Consider the following 21,348-nt stretch of genomic DNA (forward strand, 5'->3'; position numbering starts at 1 on the left):
GCTACCAGTCACAACTACTTCATATTAATTTTAGTCTGTTAATTTAATCTGGAGTAAAGCTTTCTCTTCTACATCGCTGCAGGAGATGCATAAGCTGAATTCACATCAGTTTTTCCGGGATCAGTGCCACAGAACCTCCAAAGTGAGACTCCTCTCAGCAGCAGCTGGTCTAGACATAGCCTGATGCTGAAGGTGTCTTACAGCAGTGAGGCGCACTCTTCCCTCTCCTGTGTGACAAGTCATACAGTAAGTGAGAATCTGCTCTTGGTGGTAGAAGAGTTCTTTACAAAATGCAATGAGGTTTATTGATACAAAGGAATTCTCTTTGTGAAAAAGTATTTATTTGCCTTCTTTTGGGGCAACACAACTGCTACACTACTCCAGTACTGCTTTGTTCTTAAACAAATAGACAACTCTTAACAACATTCAACTTCAGGGAAAGGGTAATTGGTTTGGTTTTGGAAAGTCACCCTTTTTTAAACAGCATTTGTCCCAACTGCTTTTGTGAGGTTGAAGTCATTTTCAAACACTAATCTGATACTAAACCACATCTCCTACATAAAAGCACTAAATAATCAAACTGTAAACAGGGAAAAACCCTGAGAGATGTAACTTTGGATGACGGCAATCAAATTGTAAACAGGAAAAACCCCCGCAAACCTAACTTTGGACAACTTTAAACTTGAGTCAAGAGTATTAGTCTATACAAACCCAGCAACGTCAGAGCAAGGGTAGTAGTCTTGAGACTCCACAGCTATGCACTAGCAGCTGCCGTCTTCCAGAAGCCTTAGTCAGATGGTATATACAAAATGAACCAATTGAAAGAGAAGCACTGAGGGGAAAGAAGTTTGTAATTCAGCAGCTGTGAGCTAAAAAGGAGATTATGAAACAGATCCAACTCTGTACCTATGACACCACTAGTTGAAAAACTAAAAAGGAAGCACCACTCATGGCTATGCTGAAGTGGGGCAGGACTGAGGTTTCTCTAATGCAAACTGAGCTATCACCGACATGGAAGCCAGGTTCGTCCTTCTCACATTACAGTAATTACAAGAGCTGGATAAATGCTGTAGGCCACTCTGATGGTGCTGTGGTAAACCTAGGGTTTCAAAGTGACACAGGCAGGTAACTGTGACACATGAGACAAAGCTAGAGTACATTTCCCACATACCTTTGAAAGCAGCATAAAACCCACAGATGATGCAAGGTGTTAGCAAGTCCCTTGTGCATTAAGAGTTTATTTTCATAATGGAACTGCACCATTGGTTACTCTGAGGTATTTAGCCAAGATCCAGTATATAGTCATCAAAATAAGTACACTGCCTTAGAACTCTGTAAAAACATTTGTACAAAACTTGTGTCAAATGTCAAATAAATACATAACTTTTAATATTTATGTAAAGAAAAGTGATTTGGATACTCTTACATTTAAAAAAAACCCTCATGTATTTTAGGCAAACATTCAGTTTTACATTAAAACAGACCTCAAACTGAAGCCCAGGTACAGGTCAAATACAAATGTAAGAACTTAAAAGTGCCAACAAACAAGAAATTCAAGTACAGTAAATGTTAAAAAAATATATATTTTTTTTTTTTCCAATATTCAGATGCTTCTAACAGGTACAGGCCACCAGGATTTAAATAGACAAGAAAACATTTGAGATAAAGAACAAGAAAGATTTTTGTTCCAGAGTAAAATAGAAATTGTTAATCTACCACTTTAGAAACAGAAGACTCCACAGCAACTTATAAAAAGAGCCTTAGGAGTTTATTTCTGGTCTGAATATGGCCTGGAAGAATCAGAGTTTATATCCCAGCCACCAGGTGACGATGACTTCTCTGTATCCATGCTCTGACTGTAAGCAGATAGAAAATAATTGCCCCCTTCTTGGTTTTGACTCACAGAGGAAATGGGGTATGTTGTTCCCAGGAAAGTCTGATGTGTGAGTACGTTAAAGTGACTGAATTGATGGGACATGTTTAATTGTCTACTATAAACTTGGAAGTTATTGAAAGGGGTTTGATCAACTGAGTTGTGATTTTCTCCTTCAGCAGAGCATGTTGTAGAAACTGGAGTAATTGGCTGTATCTCTTCCAAGTCAATTTTCAAAGTCTTGTCCATCAAACCAACTTGTACTTCAGAAGGTAACTCCGTAACTGATAAGCGGCTTTCTTTTGCATCTACTCCATCAGAGCCCTTGGCCTCTGTCTGCAGAGCTTCCAAATTGCTATCATATTCAGAAGTATCATTGTAGATTTCTATTTGTGATGTTTCATCCCCTGAATCCAGAGACATGTCCTCCTCTTCTTTTTCATTTCCTACAAGAACTACATTGAAACAGAAAGAGAAAGTCCTATTCTGCTGGCGTACAGACTTCTTAGAGAAGCTATACACTACTCACGGAGCCTGACGCTTCAGGCCTGTAAATCCAGTATCACTTAAGTCTTGGTCTTCTGCCACTCCTGTTGACTTACTCAACATGCACACTTAACCCCCTGTGTGTGTCCAGTTATTCCGGTGCTAAAAGCTTCTGCGCACTGCGTTCATGTTTAGTGTTGGGAAATCCCAACTCCCAGCTCCAAAGGGGTTAATGTCAAAGCAGCATCTAAAGTTATACAGTGGGTATTTGATCAGACAGTTCAACAAATACAATTACTGACAGTCCTCCTGCTACAGTTTATAAAAGGGATTATTAAGTTTATCCTTATCCTGGACCACTTAGGCTCATGTCTACCTTCTCAAATACTGTATCGGCCTCTGATTCAGTGTCTAAGCTCCCCTTTGACGCTTCATCCCAGCTGCTTGTCCCCCATAATTTAAAACAGAAAAAGAGTAGCTTGAGAGTTGGGTTTTCCTTGCCATCTGTCCTGTTCATTGAGAAGGGTAAAGGCACAAGGATCCCCACCCCCCACCCCTTTAATTGGGTAGAGAAAGTGTAACTCTGTATAACATTACCTGATTGCCTTTTTTGAGTGTCCGGAGGAGACAGGCTGCTCTCTTCAGCAACTGAGTTGTGATACCCAACAAGACTTTCAAAATTCTGCATGAAGTCATCAACAGTAGCCACCACTATGCCACTGTCCACATAATCTGCGAGTGTTTTGAGATGCTTTTCTAAATACATAAAATGAGATTTTGCATTACTGTTTTGTACCAACTGGCAAAAGAGAGAGAGAAGCATTCTTAAGGCTTTGTTTGCACCTGTTAAAAACACGACGTGTCTCTGTTGTATGTTTTGAGCCTGAAGCCTGATAAGACAGTCTAATTCTGGAGCATTTCGAGTTTGAGAATCACAGTTATGGTAAGACAGAATCTCAACCAGGTGCTTCTTTTGATAGGTGCTCAGAAGGGTCAGCAGACTCAAGGCATTAGCATTCATTCTGTAATGGGGGGGAAAAGTGCACTGTAAGAAAGATCCTTGATGTGAGTCTAAACATTAAAAGTAAATGAAAAAGACTAAACATGAGAGTACATTCTACTTAAATGGGTTTTGGAGAGCATAAGTAAAGCTGAAGTGTTTTAACAACTGTTATCTAAAGAACACCACTACTTACCTCCCCAGCTCTTTAAGTTTTTTTTGTATTTTGCAATGGACTTTCCACTGCCATTTTCCATCTGGGGTATTGAGATCTTCCAGAAACTTTAAGAACTGTTTTAGTTTATCTGTTTTGGAGATAGCAAACAGAAGTTAAAATTTTGTGGTATGCAAACTGAAAGAACTGCTCAGTGTACCCATAAAGCAGCTTTCCCTTTTCATCAAAGTATAGTTACACAACTATGAAAGTATAGTTACACAGCTATGAACATTAACCTCATACTTAAGGCTTTCTTACTGGCAGGTTTGCCAACAGCAGCAGTGCAAACCTGAGCTGCTTTTTTGCAGGCCAGATGCCTAACAGTGGTAAAAACTGAATTTGATCATTCGTGCTCTGCCTTGCTAAAATACCTACTTACAAAACTGGTAACTGCATTAACTAAGTGATTCCATTTATAATTAAAGTGGGGGGGGGAAATAAGCTCACAGTATTTTTTCCTAGCATATTCATGGATTCAGCAGTAAGGAGTAAGAGGTTCCATATACATAACACCGCATTCTAACACAAACTTAGGTAAGATTTCCCTGGTTCCCAGAAACAGGTTCTCCAAGAAAGCCACTGAGGTAAGAACGACAGAATGAGCTGACGTTCTCAAAAAAAATCACAAAAATTAGAAAACAACTTGAAAATTAGAAGACTTGACTCTTCACTGTGGTTAATCATGGAATCTCACTCATCTCACCAAACGCTAGGCTTTTGTCTGTTTTAAAGCTTCACAAAGCATCACACTTACCTGTAGTGATGGACTCTGGATTAAGGACAGATTCATCTGACACAACAAAGCCACCAGACACAAACAATTCATTGTAAGTGCGATTTTTCACATCATCCAAACTATCAACGCCCGCAAAGCTGACACAAGAAAGCCTCTTCAAAGTTACTAAGCCAGGAATCTGTTTAAAAGTGTTATAAATCAGAGATGCATACTAAAGATTGTACAAAACAAACAAAAAACCCCACCAGGAACTAGAGAGTCTACTTATTAGTACCAAATACCAGACTTCAAAACACATTTTCAAAGACTTAATTTTTTTTTCTCTTGCCTTGGGAGGTGCTTTGTCAGAAACAATACCAGAATGAGACAATGGAGCTGAGCACTTGGAGTAATTTTACTTTCTGTCCAGCACAAGCTCATAAACCACAGCAGTAAGGAATACCCAAGGTCATCCCACAGCTGCCTTCATCTGCCATTAGAGCATCACAGAACCAGACAGAACAGAACTGCTCAGGCCTCTGCACGGCTTTACAATTGCTAAGAATAAAAAAAGCATTAACACCCTTTTGGAGGTGGGCAAAGTTTTGGGTATGTGACAGAACAAGACTAAGTATTTACCACAACCATTTTTGTTTCCTCAAACAGAGAACATTGTTTAATGTTTTTAGGAGAAATGAGTTCATCTCGCCATGTTTTAACACAAGCTTTCTATAGTACACAATTATTTACATGAAATACCTTATGGATGAGGTTGGCAATGTCTTCATTTTGGATAATTATCAACAACTTATCTAAAGCAGCTCTTCTTCTAAGGAACTGTTCTGGATGACATTCTGTATTGCCTAGCTTTGTAAGATACTCCTAACACCACAGAAAGACAAGATGCAAAGAAAAGTGAAAGATACTTCAGCCACAACAATCCCCACCTCAAATTAAGTTTTCCCTCAAATGAGTCTCAACAGGACTTGTTTCCTTGTCTTTCCAACACAGAAATAAGCTGGCAGTCAGGCTGGAACTGGGTAATCTTTAAGGTCCTTTCCAACCCAGACCATTCTGTAAGAACTTACAGTCTATCAAAACCACATGAGTTTTTAAGTAAGGCCAGAAATTGTTATCTCACCATCACCTGACACATTTTTTAAAATGGCAAACAGTAATCCCAGAAGTTGCCTGCACTATTCACCAGACAGAAAATAAAGAACCCTGAAACTGCACACATTGACTTTTCAAATATTGCGTCTGAAACGGTAAACTATCAGATTTTTGCCCTTGTTACCTTTTTTCCCCAAGAGTACCCCCCAGCAGCATCTTCACAAAGAACCAAGCTACAGGCTGTTCTGCTTTCCTACTATAACAGAAAGACTTATGTAAAAGCTAAATATAAGCAAGGCTCTAAAAGAGCTCAAACGAGAAATGGGACAGGACAGCCTACTTTCACAATTCAACCTTTTTTTGAAACAAATTTCAGGCTACCTTATGTTTGCAAGCTCATTTTTACCCATTTGAAAAGGCACTCTATTTTAACACTATAGAGAAGTTGAACAGGAACATACCTTGATTTCCTTGCAGAGAACGCTTTCCTCCTCTTCAAGAATGTAAAATTTCACAGTGTTTTTCTGTACATCTTTGAAAATTTCAACCAAACTGTTGAACACTTCAGGTTTTAACTGGCTTATAAAATCAGAAAAGGCTGGTTGGGCTGCAATGTTTATATTCTCAGGGGATTTCTGCGTCTTTTCTGGTGGCTCCATCAGATCATTGCTGGAAGATGTCTGATCAGATGTCACTACATCCTCCGGTTTAGTATTCACATGATCTATTTCCTCCTTCACTAAGGGTAAGCTTGACAAACACTGCTCATTAGAATCCACCTCTTTCACCATGTTATTGCTACATGGCTCTGGGCACACCACGGTGTCAGAGTCCCTGCAAACAGGCGGCATCTCTAGTAGAGGATTCAGTGCAGCATTACTGACCACTTCTGCTGATTCAGGACTGAAATAAACTGGTGGAGTACGCCTAATGCACGAAGAGGACAAAATAACACTGGTCAGCTTTTCACTCAGTGTCTCTATAAATTCTTGGACAGAAACATCTGCAAACTGGAAACAGATGTAGTTGGAAAGTCTCATTATCCTCTCCTGGGCAGAGAGGAATGGTGTGGATGTGCCACTAACATAAGCAATATTGTTTTGATGCAAAATTTCTTGAAGCTTTCTTGTAAAGAGCTTATATTCTTCTAATAGTGTGGTCTCTATTACTGCAGCAATGGAATGCTTAGTTGATAAAGAGTGATCTGCTATCCCACACTGATCTTCACGTTTTTCCACTTCTCTTGTATAAAGTCCATCTTCTGCTGTCCCCTTTTGTATGTCTGAAAATGGAGAGTATGGGGACTGATAATCAGAACTTCTCTGTCTACTTATTATGCGAGGGTCATTAGGAAAGGCATCCTTTGGTGGCAAATACACCAGTGGTTCTTCTGGTGATTTCAGACCTATATAGGAAGAGTTCATCATCATCATCATTTCATGCTTGACAGTCATACACAACTGATACACTAAAAGCTCCACAACACAGTTTTAAAACAGTGTTACTGTTGTGCTTCCCTCTACCAAATCCAACTTGAATCCAAAGACTCGAGTGGTACTGTCTGCTGAGGTACAGAGGCACAGAAAATTTGATAGCTTCTAAGGTGGCAGAACAATACTCAAAGTCTGCTCAAGAAACAGAACACAAGTAATACTCCCAGAGATGTTTAATGAAGCATAACTGGAACTGACTTAACTAAAAAAAACCACAAAAAACCAGGCAGAGTGACACATCATTCCGGTATGGCAGTACATTACAGGTTGGAAGGGAACCCCAGAGATTGAGTCCAACCCCCCTGCCAAAACAGGATCACCTAGGGTAGTCCACACAGAAATGTATCCAGGTGGGTTTTGGAAGTCTCCAAAGGAGACTCCACAACCTCCCTGGCCAACCTGTGCCAGTGTTTTGTCACCCTCACTGTAAAGAAGTTTCTCCTCATGTTGAGGTGAAATCTTCAAGTATTTTAATTTACTAACAGGTTAATCCTCAGACTTTCAACAGGCTTATTTCATCCACACATGATCCCTGTGGAATCAGCCTGCAAGCTGCATGTCTGATCTCACAATCAAGAACTTGTTTTTCTTTTAAAAAGGCAGGATTTAAGTCTCATGGTAATTACTGATATTTCAGACACACAAAGGTATTTCAGTATCCCATCTCTTCTATAAATACTTCAAAGGAGGTTTTCCTTGGGTTGGTTTGGTTTTTTTAATTTGTTAAGTGTGATTGCTAAAGCTCATAAAGTTGTGAGCAGGAAAACAGTTTTCTGGATCAGAACCAATAATCAAAATACTATAGACAGTTTCTGAAGGTGTTCTTTTGGAATGCATTTGGCTTTGTAGACAGTTCCAAAAAGTCGTATTCAGTCCTAATTTGATCGTGTCCATCCAGACCTAAGAGGAAGTATCTGCCACTAACAAGATCACTTTTTCAAGGTGACATTATCACCTCACAGTCACTTTATACCACTAGAGTTATACAGAAAAAATGAGAAGTGCAGTTATTATATTTGCATTACTGATGAAAATAGATGTTCTTTCCTCATCCTTCAAAGTACATGCTTTGAATCAACTCAAGTTTCTAGTTTTCCTTAAATGCATTAAACTCAGATATAATCAGGTTATTCCAATTAGTTCCATTTTATTTGATTTTGGCCTTTTGTTGTATTGCTCTGAATCTTCAGTATACACAAGTATATTAATTGTAAAAGACTGAAGAACTCATGCCAAATTAGAATGTCGTGAGTAAACTTTGTTCAAGCTCATGTAAGATACCAAGGTACAGACTATGCCATGTATCACATTCTTGAGCTGCTCAACACTCAGAATTTACATCATGGATGGATGAATATCAGATGTGTCCAAGAGAGAGACTGCAGCATTCCTCTGACACAATCAGTTATCACTAAGTTTTCATTCGGATAGTGCAGTTAAATTTTCTTTGGGTTTTGTCATGAGGCAACTTGATTTGAAGCACTGAGTTCAGAGCTCTTGATGACTATTCAGGGATGGGGCCTCAACTCAGGGCCCTATCCCTGGAGACATTCAAGGTCAGGCTTGATGGGGCTCTGAACAGTCTGGTCTAGTTGGGAATGTCCCTGCTTACGGCAGAGAGACTAGACAGATGACCCCTAGAGGTCCCTTCCAAGCAGTGCATTCTATACTGATTCCTATAGCTCAGTTTCCACATCCTTCAAATCCATGCTTTCATGCTCATAAAACAGACTTGACATGACTTACAAAGAAGCAGAACAAAAAGCTGCTTCTGCAAGATTGCTTAAACATTTAGGTAAGGACAGACAAAGGTTTAAACATTTAGGTAAAGACTTGAAAGCACTTTCAGTAGAAGAGCTTGATGCAATGAGATGTCAACTACTTTCTGTGACAAGACACTTCATTAGTTTTCTCTACTACTAGTTGCTGTTATCCACTCATCCAGTTTTTCAGCAGAACCCAGGAAGTCCAGTTGTGGAATTCAAGACAGTTATGTGGCACACCAGACAGATACTCAAACATCCACATTTTGAAATGCTGTCAGTATGTACCCAAAGCAATACTGTTCAACAGGTACCTGTTTTCATCTAGCACATTTGTTATGAACCAAACAACATGAACAACTGCATAGGCTAGATGTAGGCTTGTGACCCAAGAATGGGATCTATGAAAGACACAAACCTTTAGAACACGTTTTTATTCACTATTTGTAATAACTTAAAAGTTAAACCCACCTTACCTGTAATTGGGATAAGTTTCCAGTGCATTCCAACTTCTCTGTTATTTGAATTGGAACGTTGCCGGCGATAAACATGTTCTATAGGTGTGCTGGGACACAGACTGTAGTCTTCAAAACTACTTACACTTCCAGCACTTGCTTCCTAAAAAAAACAACAAAAATTCTCAGTTCAAAACTTGTTTCTTTGGTAGCTATTAAACCTTTACATTCTAAACAGCTGACAGTAAGAACACACATCAGTTCAGCAGCATATTGGCAGTTTTGCCTTCAGGCAAGTCAAACGTGGAAATGTTTACATAAGGTACTTGAAGTATTTCATTTACCTCTTTGACAATTTCTGACAGATGTCTCTGCTGATTGTCTATCATTAAGTAACTATGGCAGCCCTGAGTACATTCTCAGAGTACAGTATCTGGGTGGGGCAGGGAGGAAAGGGGACAAAGAAAGGGGGGGGGGAAAATAGGAAAACTGTCTGCTCCTTAGCTTTTTTCAGGCTGTTGTCTTGATAGCTGGAGAACTGCCTGCAACTAGTATGAACTCCTTGAACAATCCAACATCATCTCACATTCCAGACAGTCAAAAGCAAAGCACAGAGATTACAGGTAGGACAAATTCTTTCCTGCTCTATGACTTAGAGACTGGACTTTGTGTATCAGTAACAGATCAGAGAGCAATCACTGTGATGTGTTCTAGCAGCAGCTGGGGCACTATGAATCCTATCACAAGAGCCCTCTTCAAAGGGCATTCTGCCAGTTATATGCTGTCATGGAAAGCATGCATAGAACACCTACACCACTGCACCAAGAGCACATAAAGAGAGCTAGGCATGCATTTAAGTGCTAGGAATTTTTCAGCTCCACTCTCTCCAAAATAAAGCTATTTCCCCAGCCATCTTTAATACTGCATAGAGCATTTAAGACTTTCTACTATGCATATTTCTTAATGCTTTTTCACTCGAGACACTGCTAAAGGGACAGGAAGAGGGCCATCATCTTTTCCACGGTACAAGAATGAAAGATGAAGATTGCAGGATCCTCAAAGATGCATACAAGTCATGGGCATTTTCCAGCCCTATCGCACACCTTCTACTATAAAGTAGGAGAGTGTTCAAAGAGGCTGGACTAGACCAATTCCCAGAACTGGAGCACTAACTACCATAAAAGTAAAAGGATGTTTGATGATTGTAAAGCAGTAAGAATCACCTGATTAACTGGAGGTATTGTCACTAGAGAAGGTCACTAACTGACACACAGAAACAGTCAGCTAAGGTAAGATGTTACTTAGATTTGTGAAGAGCGCAGTAGAAAACCCACTTGTTTCTGTGCCTGAGATGGAGTTTCACAATCATGACAAGTTATCATACCCAAACCATCTATCAGGTCTGTAAGGCTAAAGACTTAAGCCATAGCTGAGAAAGTCTATGTGGAACAACAACTACTGCCTTATAACCTGTTTTGGGGAAGAGCAACAGCTAGCCAATAACTATGATGAGGAGCTCCCAAATCTCTCCTCAGTGTGCTTCAGGTTGAACAAACCTCAATACCCTAGCCAGACCAAGAATCACCCCCAAATGAAGAGGAAGATGGAAGGCAGTATGCAAGCTGTCATAGTAACACTATATGCCATGCAACAAGTTTACAGATTGCTATCCACCACAGTAAGGAAGGGGAGAGTCAGGACAGAGTTTTTCAGAGACAGAAGACAACTGTAATGTGTTGGTCCTCAGCAAGCATGGAAAAAAACCCTTACATACAGCGCTCAGCAAAGAGAATAACAGAGGTTCTACCACTATTGCTGGAGAAGCTGCATATGACACTGTAAAGCTAATGAGGAAAAGACTGGTCATGGTTGCTTTCTGTCTTTCAAGTACTCTAATTTTATTACAGAATGACTAGACAAAGAACCACAAAGAAAATGTCCTTATACACTCCTACTAAACTATGTTTGTATGTGTGAAGAAGTATTTTTTTCTTCCCGTTTCCTAATATATATGAAAATAATACTTGCATTGTTATTACCTACCTACCTACATGGCTCTGTCACTTACTTTTAAATGCAGCGTGTGTTCAAGGCCTACTTCATTAGCTGAAAGTCGTAGATCAACATTAACAGGGTAAGGTAAGCACACTGCATCAGTTTCCAGTATTGCTGGGCTCTGTAGGTCCTTAAAGTGAACATCCTCAGCCTGAGCAGTATTAGGAAGCTCATGATGATCTTCGTTCTGTGCTGGAAAGCATTCAGACTCGTATTTTTGCCTCATATCCTCTTCGATTTCATCAGTGCTTAATCCTAAAGCTTGATTGACAGACTGTGCCAGTGATGAATCCAAGTGTCCCGCATTAGCTAGTGTTTCTAAAAGCAGTTTAATGAGGCCATGGGTGTCAGCAACAGCAGGGTCAGATATGTCGTGCTGCCTCAACTCAGTATCACGTCCATCAAGACCAGCATTAACTGAGAAAACAAGAGTGTGGTGAATTGGAGGTTCTGCCCCCTAGCGTAGGGGGAGGAGGGGGAAAAGTAATCCATTACTAAGTTTTGAGATTAAAAACAAAACCAGACCCACCCCCCTGCCAAACACCAGCCACATATCCACAGTCTCACTCTTTAGCATTAATTCATACAGTACACATACACTTATTCTAACAAATATTTTGAACAGGTAGTTGTTGATAAAAGGGCAATTTCTCAAGCTAATAATCTCCCCCAGAGAAAACAGGGAAACAACAACCAAAGGCATTTTTCTGGCAGAGCTTAAGTAAGTATCAGACAGTATCAGTGATAATTATCTGAGGTTTGGATGTAGACAATTCAATGTACAGAATAATTTAATCTTAATACTATTAGGTTGCTTCATTTGTCTCACCACACTGGGATATTACTGACTATTTCAAAACTTAACTGTGCTCCTGTTTAGAAGTTTAATTCTCCCCTCCAATCTTGATTTTTATACAGTACTGGAGTCATGAAAATTACAGCAACGACAGAGTCAAACTTCAGTAGACGTTATAGTATCAAATCTGGTTAATACTCAACATTAAAAGGTCTTTGGACAGTTCCACAGCTAAGCAAACTCTTTAAAGTATGCTTTCACTCCAAACAGGCAGAACAAAAGGAACTTCCATAAAAACTCTCCTAGAAAGAGGCAACCTACATAAAAATAAACATAATCCCTATTGATACATCTCAGGCCAAGGTTGAAATGAACCACCATGCACTAAAATGCCCACAGCATGCAAGAGATATTCAATACGTAAAGATTAAATGTTAAGTATGCTCCGAATTACAACGCTTAAAGAGGAACTCCAAACACACACTTTCTTACCTTCATACTGACAACTGCTCTCTGAAGATTCACTTAATTTTAAGTATTTCTGCAAATTTTCAGACTGTTCTTCCAGTTTCCTCTTCAGACCACTTTTATTTCTAGGGTCTTCAGAATCAGAATCCCCACCTACATTTTTTTTCCTACTCTGGATTAAGTTAATAAGTTTTTTGAGTCTGTCAGGATCATAATCTCCAGAATGAGGCAGTTTTTGCTTGGCAGCAGTGGCTTCGTATTTTGCATGGATTCTTTTCCCCCTTTTTGCATTGACAAAATCAGAGTCATCTTCTGTGACTTCATAATCTGAGATGGAACCGAAGTGTTGAAGTTTACAGTATCCCTCCATCAATTCCTTAGCTCTAGAAACAGGTATTTGATATACCTCAGAATGAAAAATATAGTTCTGCAAGTTGCCATCAATATGAGATTTATTTTTTGGAGCAGCATAAAGAAATTTTTTCTCATCCAACCGTGAGTCATACAGATGTAACTCATATCCTCTATATTTTCGAGGGCCACTACATCTTTTCAGATACTCTTTTATATGCTTCTCCACAACAGCATTGACATTTGTAGCACTGCTCTTACGAGACTGGAATAAACCACAATGTAGAGCCTGAATAAACTTTGTGAATTCTGGAATGATTTCCTGACTTTTGCGCACAACCATGCGAGCTGAATTTTCCTGTGTTCCAAACAGAACACTTCTGTGTGCTGCCATAGGAGAAAAGGGAAGTCACAATTAAAATCAAATCATAAGGTTATAAATAAATGATGACTATTTAGCAATATTCTGTATCATATGTATTGAGTGAAACACAACTTGGACTGACTGTGGAGAAATAACTCAAAAGCCAGGAAAGTAAATATTTTGTTAAGTAACTAGCTTTAAAACCTGCTTAAAAGTCAGCCTACTCATAGTCATAATAAACTGTTCATTAACTTCTGTTTTATCTTCTGTCTTGGACACACATATTTCCAATTTAAACCACCTTACTGACCCTTCTAGAAGGTCACTTCAAAGTCTTACTAAGCTTTACTAAGAACCTGCCCAAAAGCTCCCTGGAGGAAACAGGGCAAGCATTCACAGAATCACCAAGGTTAGAAGAGACCTCAAAGATCATCAAGTCCAACCTGTCACCACAAACCTCATGACTAAACCATGGCACCAAGTGCCACATCCAATCCCCTCTTGAACACCTCCAGGGATGGTGACTTCACCACCTCCCTGGGCAGCATTACCCCTGCCTATGCAGTCAATGCATTCACTGTGCTGCTTCTATGCTCACTGGACTCTTATAAAATAATTGGCTTAGCAACCCATCAAAAACCCACACATTGTTTTCCATTCATTTGCAAAGCCACGTAAAACTCACTCAAATTAAGAGATACAATGGGAGTGCATGCCAAGAGCAGGATGTTCCTGTCTTGGGAAGCTATTAGACCTTTTTACTACATCCTTGAAACAGCAGCTCAAGGAAGCTCTAGGTTTTATCATTAGTGATGAATTTTGTGTTCAACAGAAACTGCAGCTCTTAAGTCTTTGGAAAGTCACAGCAGCTGACAGAATATGCTGAAGGATTGGAATGTACACACTCTAAATGTCATCTTATATCATATCTCCTCTTATCCAATCTGCAACTGATGGAATTTTCACATTTGTTACTTAAATAAGAACAACATAAGGGGTTTACTAAAATAAGAAATACAGACATAAAAATCTAGGAAAATGACAAGAGTCAGGGCAGAAACTTCTTTGTAGAAGTTTGATACCTGGAATGAGCTGCTGGTACTAGTAACTGCAAATTTCAGCTGTAGAAGATTAACTTTGAATTTGCATCCCAAAGCATGAAAGTTCTACTAAAGTCAAGTGCTTTCAGTCATCTTTTGTTACCTAGTTGTATGCCTATGCTCTTTGCTCATTTGCTCAGTTTTTGGTGTGCACTGCAATGCCAAATAAATATATCAATTAAGGATACACTGAAGACTTTCAGATGCTTTGTCCTTGACGTTTCTGACGGTTAAAGAAAGCCCCTAAACCTCTGAAGTGCAGAGTGTTCCTCTGAAGGAACAGATCTCTTGGAATAGTGATGTTCAGTTCTACTAGAATATACTATCAAGACATTTGAACAAAGTTTTACCTACTCAGATATGAACAAGCAAACCTAAAATATGTAATGTGACAATTACTTTCATGAAGAAACTTTTTGAACACCATCACCCTGACCAACAGAAACTAACAGGCTATAACTCTACAAAGTCTTCCACATAATGTAAACTACATTTAAATAGGCACATCACAACACCCCTCAGTGAACAAATTTACCTGAGTTCACGATGCCTCTAGATTCTGGAAACAGAAACAATGCCTGAAGCATGTGGGGCCGTCCAGTTTGGTGGTCTACAGTGCAAGAAAATAAAAACAGCTGAGAAAGAGACCACTATGTTTCCAAAGACAATCTAGTACTCAAAAAACTCACCCCCCTAAAAAACCAAAACAACAACCACCACCCAAAACCAACTTGAATCCAAAAACCCCAGGGTATGCATACCGTAGGGAGTCATCATTTGCCAAGAAGAAAGAAGAAAAAGAAATCCTCTGTCCACAAGCAGTTTCACAAGAACCTGTTTTCAAGCAGAATAAGTGTACTGTTTCAAACAGACATTTGCTCAGACATAGATATTCTTACTGTCTGTAAGGTCAATTCCATCATGAGCACAGTAGGGCCCTGATACAATACTTAAGCATATGCCAGATAAGGAATTCCAGGGAGATCATGGATCTTGCAGTACACCTCAATTACTAGTTAGCAACATTATTTTTCAAGCCAGGAACAGTCAAACCTGTGCACTCACAATTTTTTCTTTCTCTAGTTTTTGAAGTAAGCCCTCCAAGTGACTACCAGAACGTGATGTCTCCACAACTTCATAAAGGCTACTGCACATGCCATTCTTGCAGACTGACGTAATACAAGGGCAGAAAGAGAAGAACAGAAAAAGAAACAAATTTGTAGTTGAGAATGCTTTCTTTAGATTTCTGAATTTTAAAAAATTGAGCTAGAATTACTTACCCTCTTTTAAACCAAGGTAAGTGTCTTTATCGAACAATATTGGTGAAAATTTTTTCTTCACTTGATCAATGCTCGCAACTTTTTCAATCTCAATCTTCTCAGGACTAGAGATGAAAGGTGAAGGGAGGGATATTAAAAAAAAAAAAAAAAAAAGAACTTTATGAACTAAAAGCAGCTTTGGATACACACGACCCAAGAGTCTAGTCTGATGAACTTAAAAGGATCTAATGTGTATTTCAGATTTTCACCTGAATATATCCAAAATTCAACAGTCTCTATGAGAAAGAGTTCTAACAGCAACACTTTCGCTCAAATGGTTGTACTCACAGCTTGCAGGGAAGGAATGTATGCAACACTGATTTCACAGAAGCATGGCACAAAAGTTTGTCTTTATTCCAAAGCTGTCCCCTCCATAACGTATAGTTAGACTTATCTAAAGTAAGATGAAGAAAGACAAAATGAAATCATTTGGTAGGTAGGGCACAAAAGAGGCTATTGAGTCTCTAGAAGCGATTTAGGAGAAGCTTCATATTAATAGCAGACAATAATATGTTAAAAGGTAACAAAAAGGGTGTTTACAACCCTGTCTTATTTTGACCTGCTCTGAGCACAGTAAAGGAGATCAGTATGTTACCTCTACCTGTCTAATACAAGAACCCTTGTATTAGATACCCTTGATGCCAACATCTGTGAAACAATATCCTCTTTCCTTACTTTAACCGTCAACCATTTTCATATTAGCATTTTGTTAAAAGAGGCTCAAAAGGAAAGTAGGACTGAGGATCGTATTATTTGAAACGCCACTGACCAGGAGATACAACAATAGAAGGCAACATCTTACTACACTGTAAGTAGAAAAGGAGGGGGAAAAGAATTGATTTTGTTGAGTTCTGGTTTATTTTGGGAGAAGATGCACATTAAGATGCCTGTTCATTCACTCAGTATCAGGAAGAGATGTCTGCAATCAGTATTGTACAGGACAGAATTCAGGTATGCAGTCAGCATAACTGAACTTGTTAAAAACAAAACTATACAGAGAAAAAAGTCCAAACCCTTCCACGTCTGTAGCATACAAGTAGTACTTTTCAATTCATGTTTACCTGTACTTCTATCTGTGTTGAAGCTGTTTGATCTAAAGAAAAAGAAAAAAAGATAGAATGACTAGGTTGAGACAAACTTCTGGCTACTCAATTTTACATTAAGGGTACTTTATCAGTCTAACTAGCAGCACTGGTAATTCACTCTCTAACCTCAAGCTGTCACCAAAGCAGCATCTTGTGCTATTTTAGATATTTTGGTAACTATTTTTAACACTACGTAGTACAGTCCCTGGATGCCTTCCTATCAGCATATGTATCGTGTCTGTCATCAACTCTCTGTTTAGATATTCTCTCCACATGCAACATGACAACATCAATGAAGAGTTCAGTGACAAAGAAGAGAAAGTATTTTTTTCAGAATACTAAGTAAGATAATGCTGTGAATGTTTTTGACTACAAACTTCCTCAGTTAAAAAAAAAAAGACAAAACAAAACAAAAAAATCACTATACATGGATTACAGGTGAGCAGGTGAAAAAAAGCAGCAGAATCGCTTCCTACAGGGGCCAGCCTGCTACATACAACAAATTTTGTCCCCTCTTGGTTTGCATTAGTATTATGATCTGCTTCTGTGACATATCCACTCATTTCAGCAGTGTTCATCTAGATCAGTTCTGAGCTACTGCCAACAGTTATGATCTCTTCATGTAGCATGCAGTCTTTCCTGAACTCATTTCCTCTCTTACCTGGATGGGGACAGGAATTTTGGTACTTGCACCATTTCATCTTTATAAGTAAATGAAACAACAGCATGAGGACAAACATGTCTTGGTCTTCGCCTTATCTCATCAAAGACAAATTCATAAAAAAAGTACTGGAAAAAGAATTGAACACAATGTTAAATTAGAGAGTTGATTAACTGTACTTCACAACTATGCTAACAATCCCTGACCTTTGTTCATTGAAAGGCATACTATGTTTCACAGAAAAAGCTCATGATTCATTATTTAAATAAACAATGGAATTCTGTTTGAAATCCAAAAAGAAGGGGGGGGAAACCCAACAAAACAACCCACAAAGCTAAGGGAAAAAAAATAAAAGGAAACAAAAACTGGAAAATAAGACAGGAAGGGGGGGGGAAAAGTAAAAAAACAGTTAAAAAAATAATGGGGAAAAAAAAGTGGCTCTTCCCTAGCCAACAGACTCACTTAACGCCCACTAGCCAATTCTACTTTCACACTTCAAACTCCATACATTATCGCCTCTCCTCCCTGGCCTACATTCCAGTCCCCATGTACATTCCCTAGCTGTTTCCTATTACACCTACATCCTAATGTGAAGGAGACCTTCCCCATCGGGTCCAGGTATATACAAGGGAAACAGGAGAGACTGACAAGTTTTTCCGTTACTTCTAATGCAGGCATCTGTGGGCTGATACCTAACATACACCAGACTGCAGTTTTACAGGCCATGCTCAGTATTCTCATAGCTTCAGTGATTTTAACTCCATCATTTCCAAAGTTCTGTTTATAAAGCTCTTCTGTAAAAAGCTGTTAGCACACGCCCAACATCCCTATACCTGAGTAAGTTCATAGGCTCGGTAAGCCAACAAGGAGGTTACTTTATTTGCATTCTTTGAAACATGACACTCGTGATTTGGTGTTGGATCCAATGCAGTCTTTACTGTTGATTCCATTGCTTTCATACCAATGGGGTCATATATGCTTCTCATTTTTCCCTGTAAAGGAGAAGAATTGTAAGCATAATAAACTCTTCTCCTGAAGAGCAGAGAAATAAAAGCAGGCTATTAAAAAGGTCATTTATAGAAGTACATGATTTTCATACTTTCAAGGAAAACAAGACATTTTTGCCTTTTATAAAAATCTGTTGTGATTTATTTAAGCTGAGTGTCAACACAGACTTTAAATCTGGTAAGGTTCTAGTGTCTCTATAAGCAAGTAATTGTGTAAATGGAGACTGAATAGATTAGGTTATTAGTAGACAATATAATCCTTCAAGAATACGCAGGATAGACTTGCCTTTATTATTTTAAAAACAATCACATCTCCAGTTGCTCCAGCTTCTAAAGGATTAGGCTGCAATAGATCAGCGTACCTGGAAATATACACACCTGAGAGGGGTATAGAAAAAACCAACATATTATGCTCAATATTAAAACATTATTAGAAGTTTAAGAAGCATTACATGGGATTAAAGCTCAATGTATACAAGCAATAAAGATTCAACAACTGTTTTGCAGTATGGTCAGGGTAAGGGAATGTTCATCACTTGTAACTTCAGAAGAGCAGAATAAATGTTTACTTACACCAACTGCACTACAAGACGCGAAAGTAAAATATGGACACAAGCTCAGTTTGAAAGAGCACACCCACACTACTGACAATATTATGACCAAGACAACAAGCCCTGCCTGAAGGCTATACAGATACGGCTTTCTGGAACAGCCATACAGTGTTATTGCACAATGTGAAGATAAAGAGTGATGGTATAATTGGAAAATAAGGCAGGAAAACACTAGTATTTTCAGCAATCTTTCATCTTACACTGTTGACAAAATAACACTGTTCTGGAATCACTAACTGACACTCAAATGGAAAAGTAAACCAATTTCTTGCTTTTCAACACTTCAGTGATAATTTCATGATTTTAAGGCCTCACACTGTCATTTGTTGGTCTAGCTGACTACCTCAGATCAAACAACTGTAACTAAACTCAGGCGATGATCTTAAAGGTCTCTTCCAACCTGGTTTATTCTATGTATGTATTCTATGTATTCAGAAAAGCATTCATTTTGCTTAGGTTCTTCTCATTCCAAGTCTGTATTTAACTGCCTTGATAAACTGCTCCAGAATACAAATACAGCTAAACCAGTAAAAAGTTGTATGTCCATATACCTTTGTTCTCTCCACCTTCCATCTGTTCTCCTTTCAACATTCATAGTATCACCTCTGTAGCACGTTACTCTTAAAAAAATTATTTTGTTTTCTATTTGAAAAGTTTTGCAAAAGGAACTTTGCATCTTGCCCTTTCAAATCTCTCAACACCTAGTGACACTTCCAAGTCTCCAATTCATCTATGCTCTTCATGGATTTAAGAGCTTTAATTCTATTTACACCAAGACTATGTTGAGCTACTATCACCATTAGGTATTTCTGAATGCACACACAAACATATGTGTGTATATATATATATATATATATATGTACAAACACAAAAAAGCACACAGCCAGAGACTGCACTAGTTCTTTGGCCTCCCAGTTTCACTGAGAAGACATGATACACCATTTTGGCTTCAGCAAAAATGAGAGTCGGGTCTTCCCTTCAGGAAAAGAATTTAAATAAACTAGTCAAAACAAAGTTATGAAATAACATTCTGATGTCAATGTACTTGGTTAAAAATACCTAGTTGTGATGTTCCTGCAGTAAGTAATAGAAAAAAGGCTGAAAGTTTACACAACTTGCATCACGTAATCTGCCAAGTCATACTGAATAATACCAGCACATAGAATCAAAAGATAGTTACCCATGGAAGGGCTTCCAAGAATTGATATTGTGGAGTGGCCCACCTGCAGCCCCTTTTCACATATGTTTTGGATCTGAAAAGAACAGACATTTTTTAAAGGAAGTCTATCAGGAAAGCTGTAATACAAACAGATCAAACTGTGAGAAACACCAGAGAATTTTGATTAAGCTAACTAAACAAACAAACAAATGAAACAAAAGCAACCAACCAACTAACCACACTAAAACAACCCCCCTAGAGCCCCTTATAAATCAAACTACTCAGAGACAAAACTAGCCTGAACTGCTACAAACTATTAAACTGCTCAAGTCAAACACTCAGAATGAAGCAGTCACACTGACCCACTCATACCTTTAAAAAAGCAGCCTCCTTAAATGCATTTCTATGAACATTACTTGTGTTTAGTACACAATGCAGAAGTAAATCTGTCAAATCATCAAATAATTGAGAAAAGCAGGAAAAAAAAGCACAGAAATTCACTTTGTCACTTTTGCTAAAAACATATGAAAAAAGAGGAGACACAAAAGATACGGTCCATTTTCTAATGTTACAGGCTACCTTTTCCTTAAAGCAACCTCTTCTTGATGCTAAAGAAAACCCCCACAATGCAAACAAACGAAAAATGCCAAAACACCCCAGCCACAACCCTGCCCCCAAAAACCCACACCAAAAGACAACTGGAACAAAAAGTACTTAACATTCCTTTTCAATTAATAAACCCCCAAAATCCCAAACCACAAAGCCAATAAAAAGTCCACATGCCATCCTGAAAAATCTATCCTTTAATTTACAAAAGAGAGCCTACACTGGAGAAGATACTTCACAGAAACATGTAAAAGGAGCACCTTAAACAGTAGGGAATAAAATAGTTAAACAATAACGACGTATTGTATCTCCTTCCCACGCCTCAATCCCTTCCAGTGATGAATTTTGAAAAACAAAAACTTAAACATTAATAAGTCAATAAACCGTTTACTCAGTTAAAGAAAAGAAAAAGGCAGCTCTTAATAAGTTTTGTTTTCTCACCTGAGATCGGTCAACCATCAAAAATGCATAGGTTTCGGAAAGCTCTTTTTCTTGGCGACCATCAAATTTCAGCTCTCTGCGTTTTTCTGTGAACTGTTATTACAAAAAGTTCTTAACACACACACAGAGATGGACTACCGCCACATCCTAGTGTCAATTTTTTAAGGCACCACATATGTTAGCAGATATAAATGCACAAAACCAATCTAA

At 38.6% G+C, this 21,348-nt stretch overlaps 1 protein-coding gene across 1 annotated transcript in view; it reads right to left on the reverse strand.

The window, feature by feature from the left end:
- Positions 1 to 424: 424 nt before the first annotated feature.
- TASOR (transcription activation suppressor) overlaps positions 425 to 21,348 on the reverse strand; it is a 29,366-nt gene continuing 8,442 nt past the window's right edge. Inside the window, exons 3-23 of the mRNA XM_054162249.1 lie at positions 21,139 to 21,231; positions 20,113 to 20,185; positions 18,608 to 18,699; positions 18,148 to 18,306; positions 17,315 to 17,442; positions 16,630 to 16,661; positions 15,857 to 15,962; positions 15,530 to 15,633; positions 15,315 to 15,418; positions 15,011 to 15,083; positions 14,785 to 14,859; positions 12,459 to 13,172; positions 11,184 to 11,587; positions 9,137 to 9,278; positions 5,866 to 6,809; positions 5,051 to 5,173; positions 4,331 to 4,490; positions 3,556 to 3,664; positions 3,203 to 3,381; positions 2,957 to 3,115; positions 425 to 2,328 (exon numbers count right to left, since the gene is read on the reverse strand). Coding sequence (XP_054018224.1) covers positions 1,769 to 2,328; positions 2,957 to 3,115; positions 3,203 to 3,381; positions 3,556 to 3,664; positions 4,331 to 4,490; positions 5,051 to 5,173; positions 5,866 to 6,809; positions 9,137 to 9,278; positions 11,184 to 11,587; positions 12,459 to 13,172; positions 14,785 to 14,859; positions 15,011 to 15,083; positions 15,315 to 15,418; positions 15,530 to 15,633; positions 15,857 to 15,962; positions 16,630 to 16,661; positions 17,315 to 17,442; positions 18,148 to 18,306; positions 18,608 to 18,699; positions 20,113 to 20,185; positions 21,139 to 21,231 — 4,533 coding nt within the window. The 3' untranslated portion in view covers positions 425 to 1,768. The remainder of the gene's footprint in view (positions 2,329 to 2,956; positions 3,116 to 3,202; positions 3,382 to 3,555; positions 3,665 to 4,330; positions 4,491 to 5,050; positions 5,174 to 5,865; positions 6,810 to 9,136; positions 9,279 to 11,183; positions 11,588 to 12,458; positions 13,173 to 14,784; positions 14,860 to 15,010; positions 15,084 to 15,314; positions 15,419 to 15,529; positions 15,634 to 15,856; positions 15,963 to 16,629; positions 16,662 to 17,314; positions 17,443 to 18,147; positions 18,307 to 18,607; positions 18,700 to 20,112; positions 20,186 to 21,138; positions 21,232 to 21,348) is intronic.

Source organism: Dryobates pubescens, chromosome 1 (genome assembly GCF_014839835.1).
Source record: "Dryobates pubescens isolate bDryPub1 chromosome 1, bDryPub1.pri, whole genome shotgun sequence".
Lineage (NCBI taxonomy): Eukaryota > Metazoa > Chordata > Aves > Piciformes > Picidae > Dryobates > Dryobates pubescens.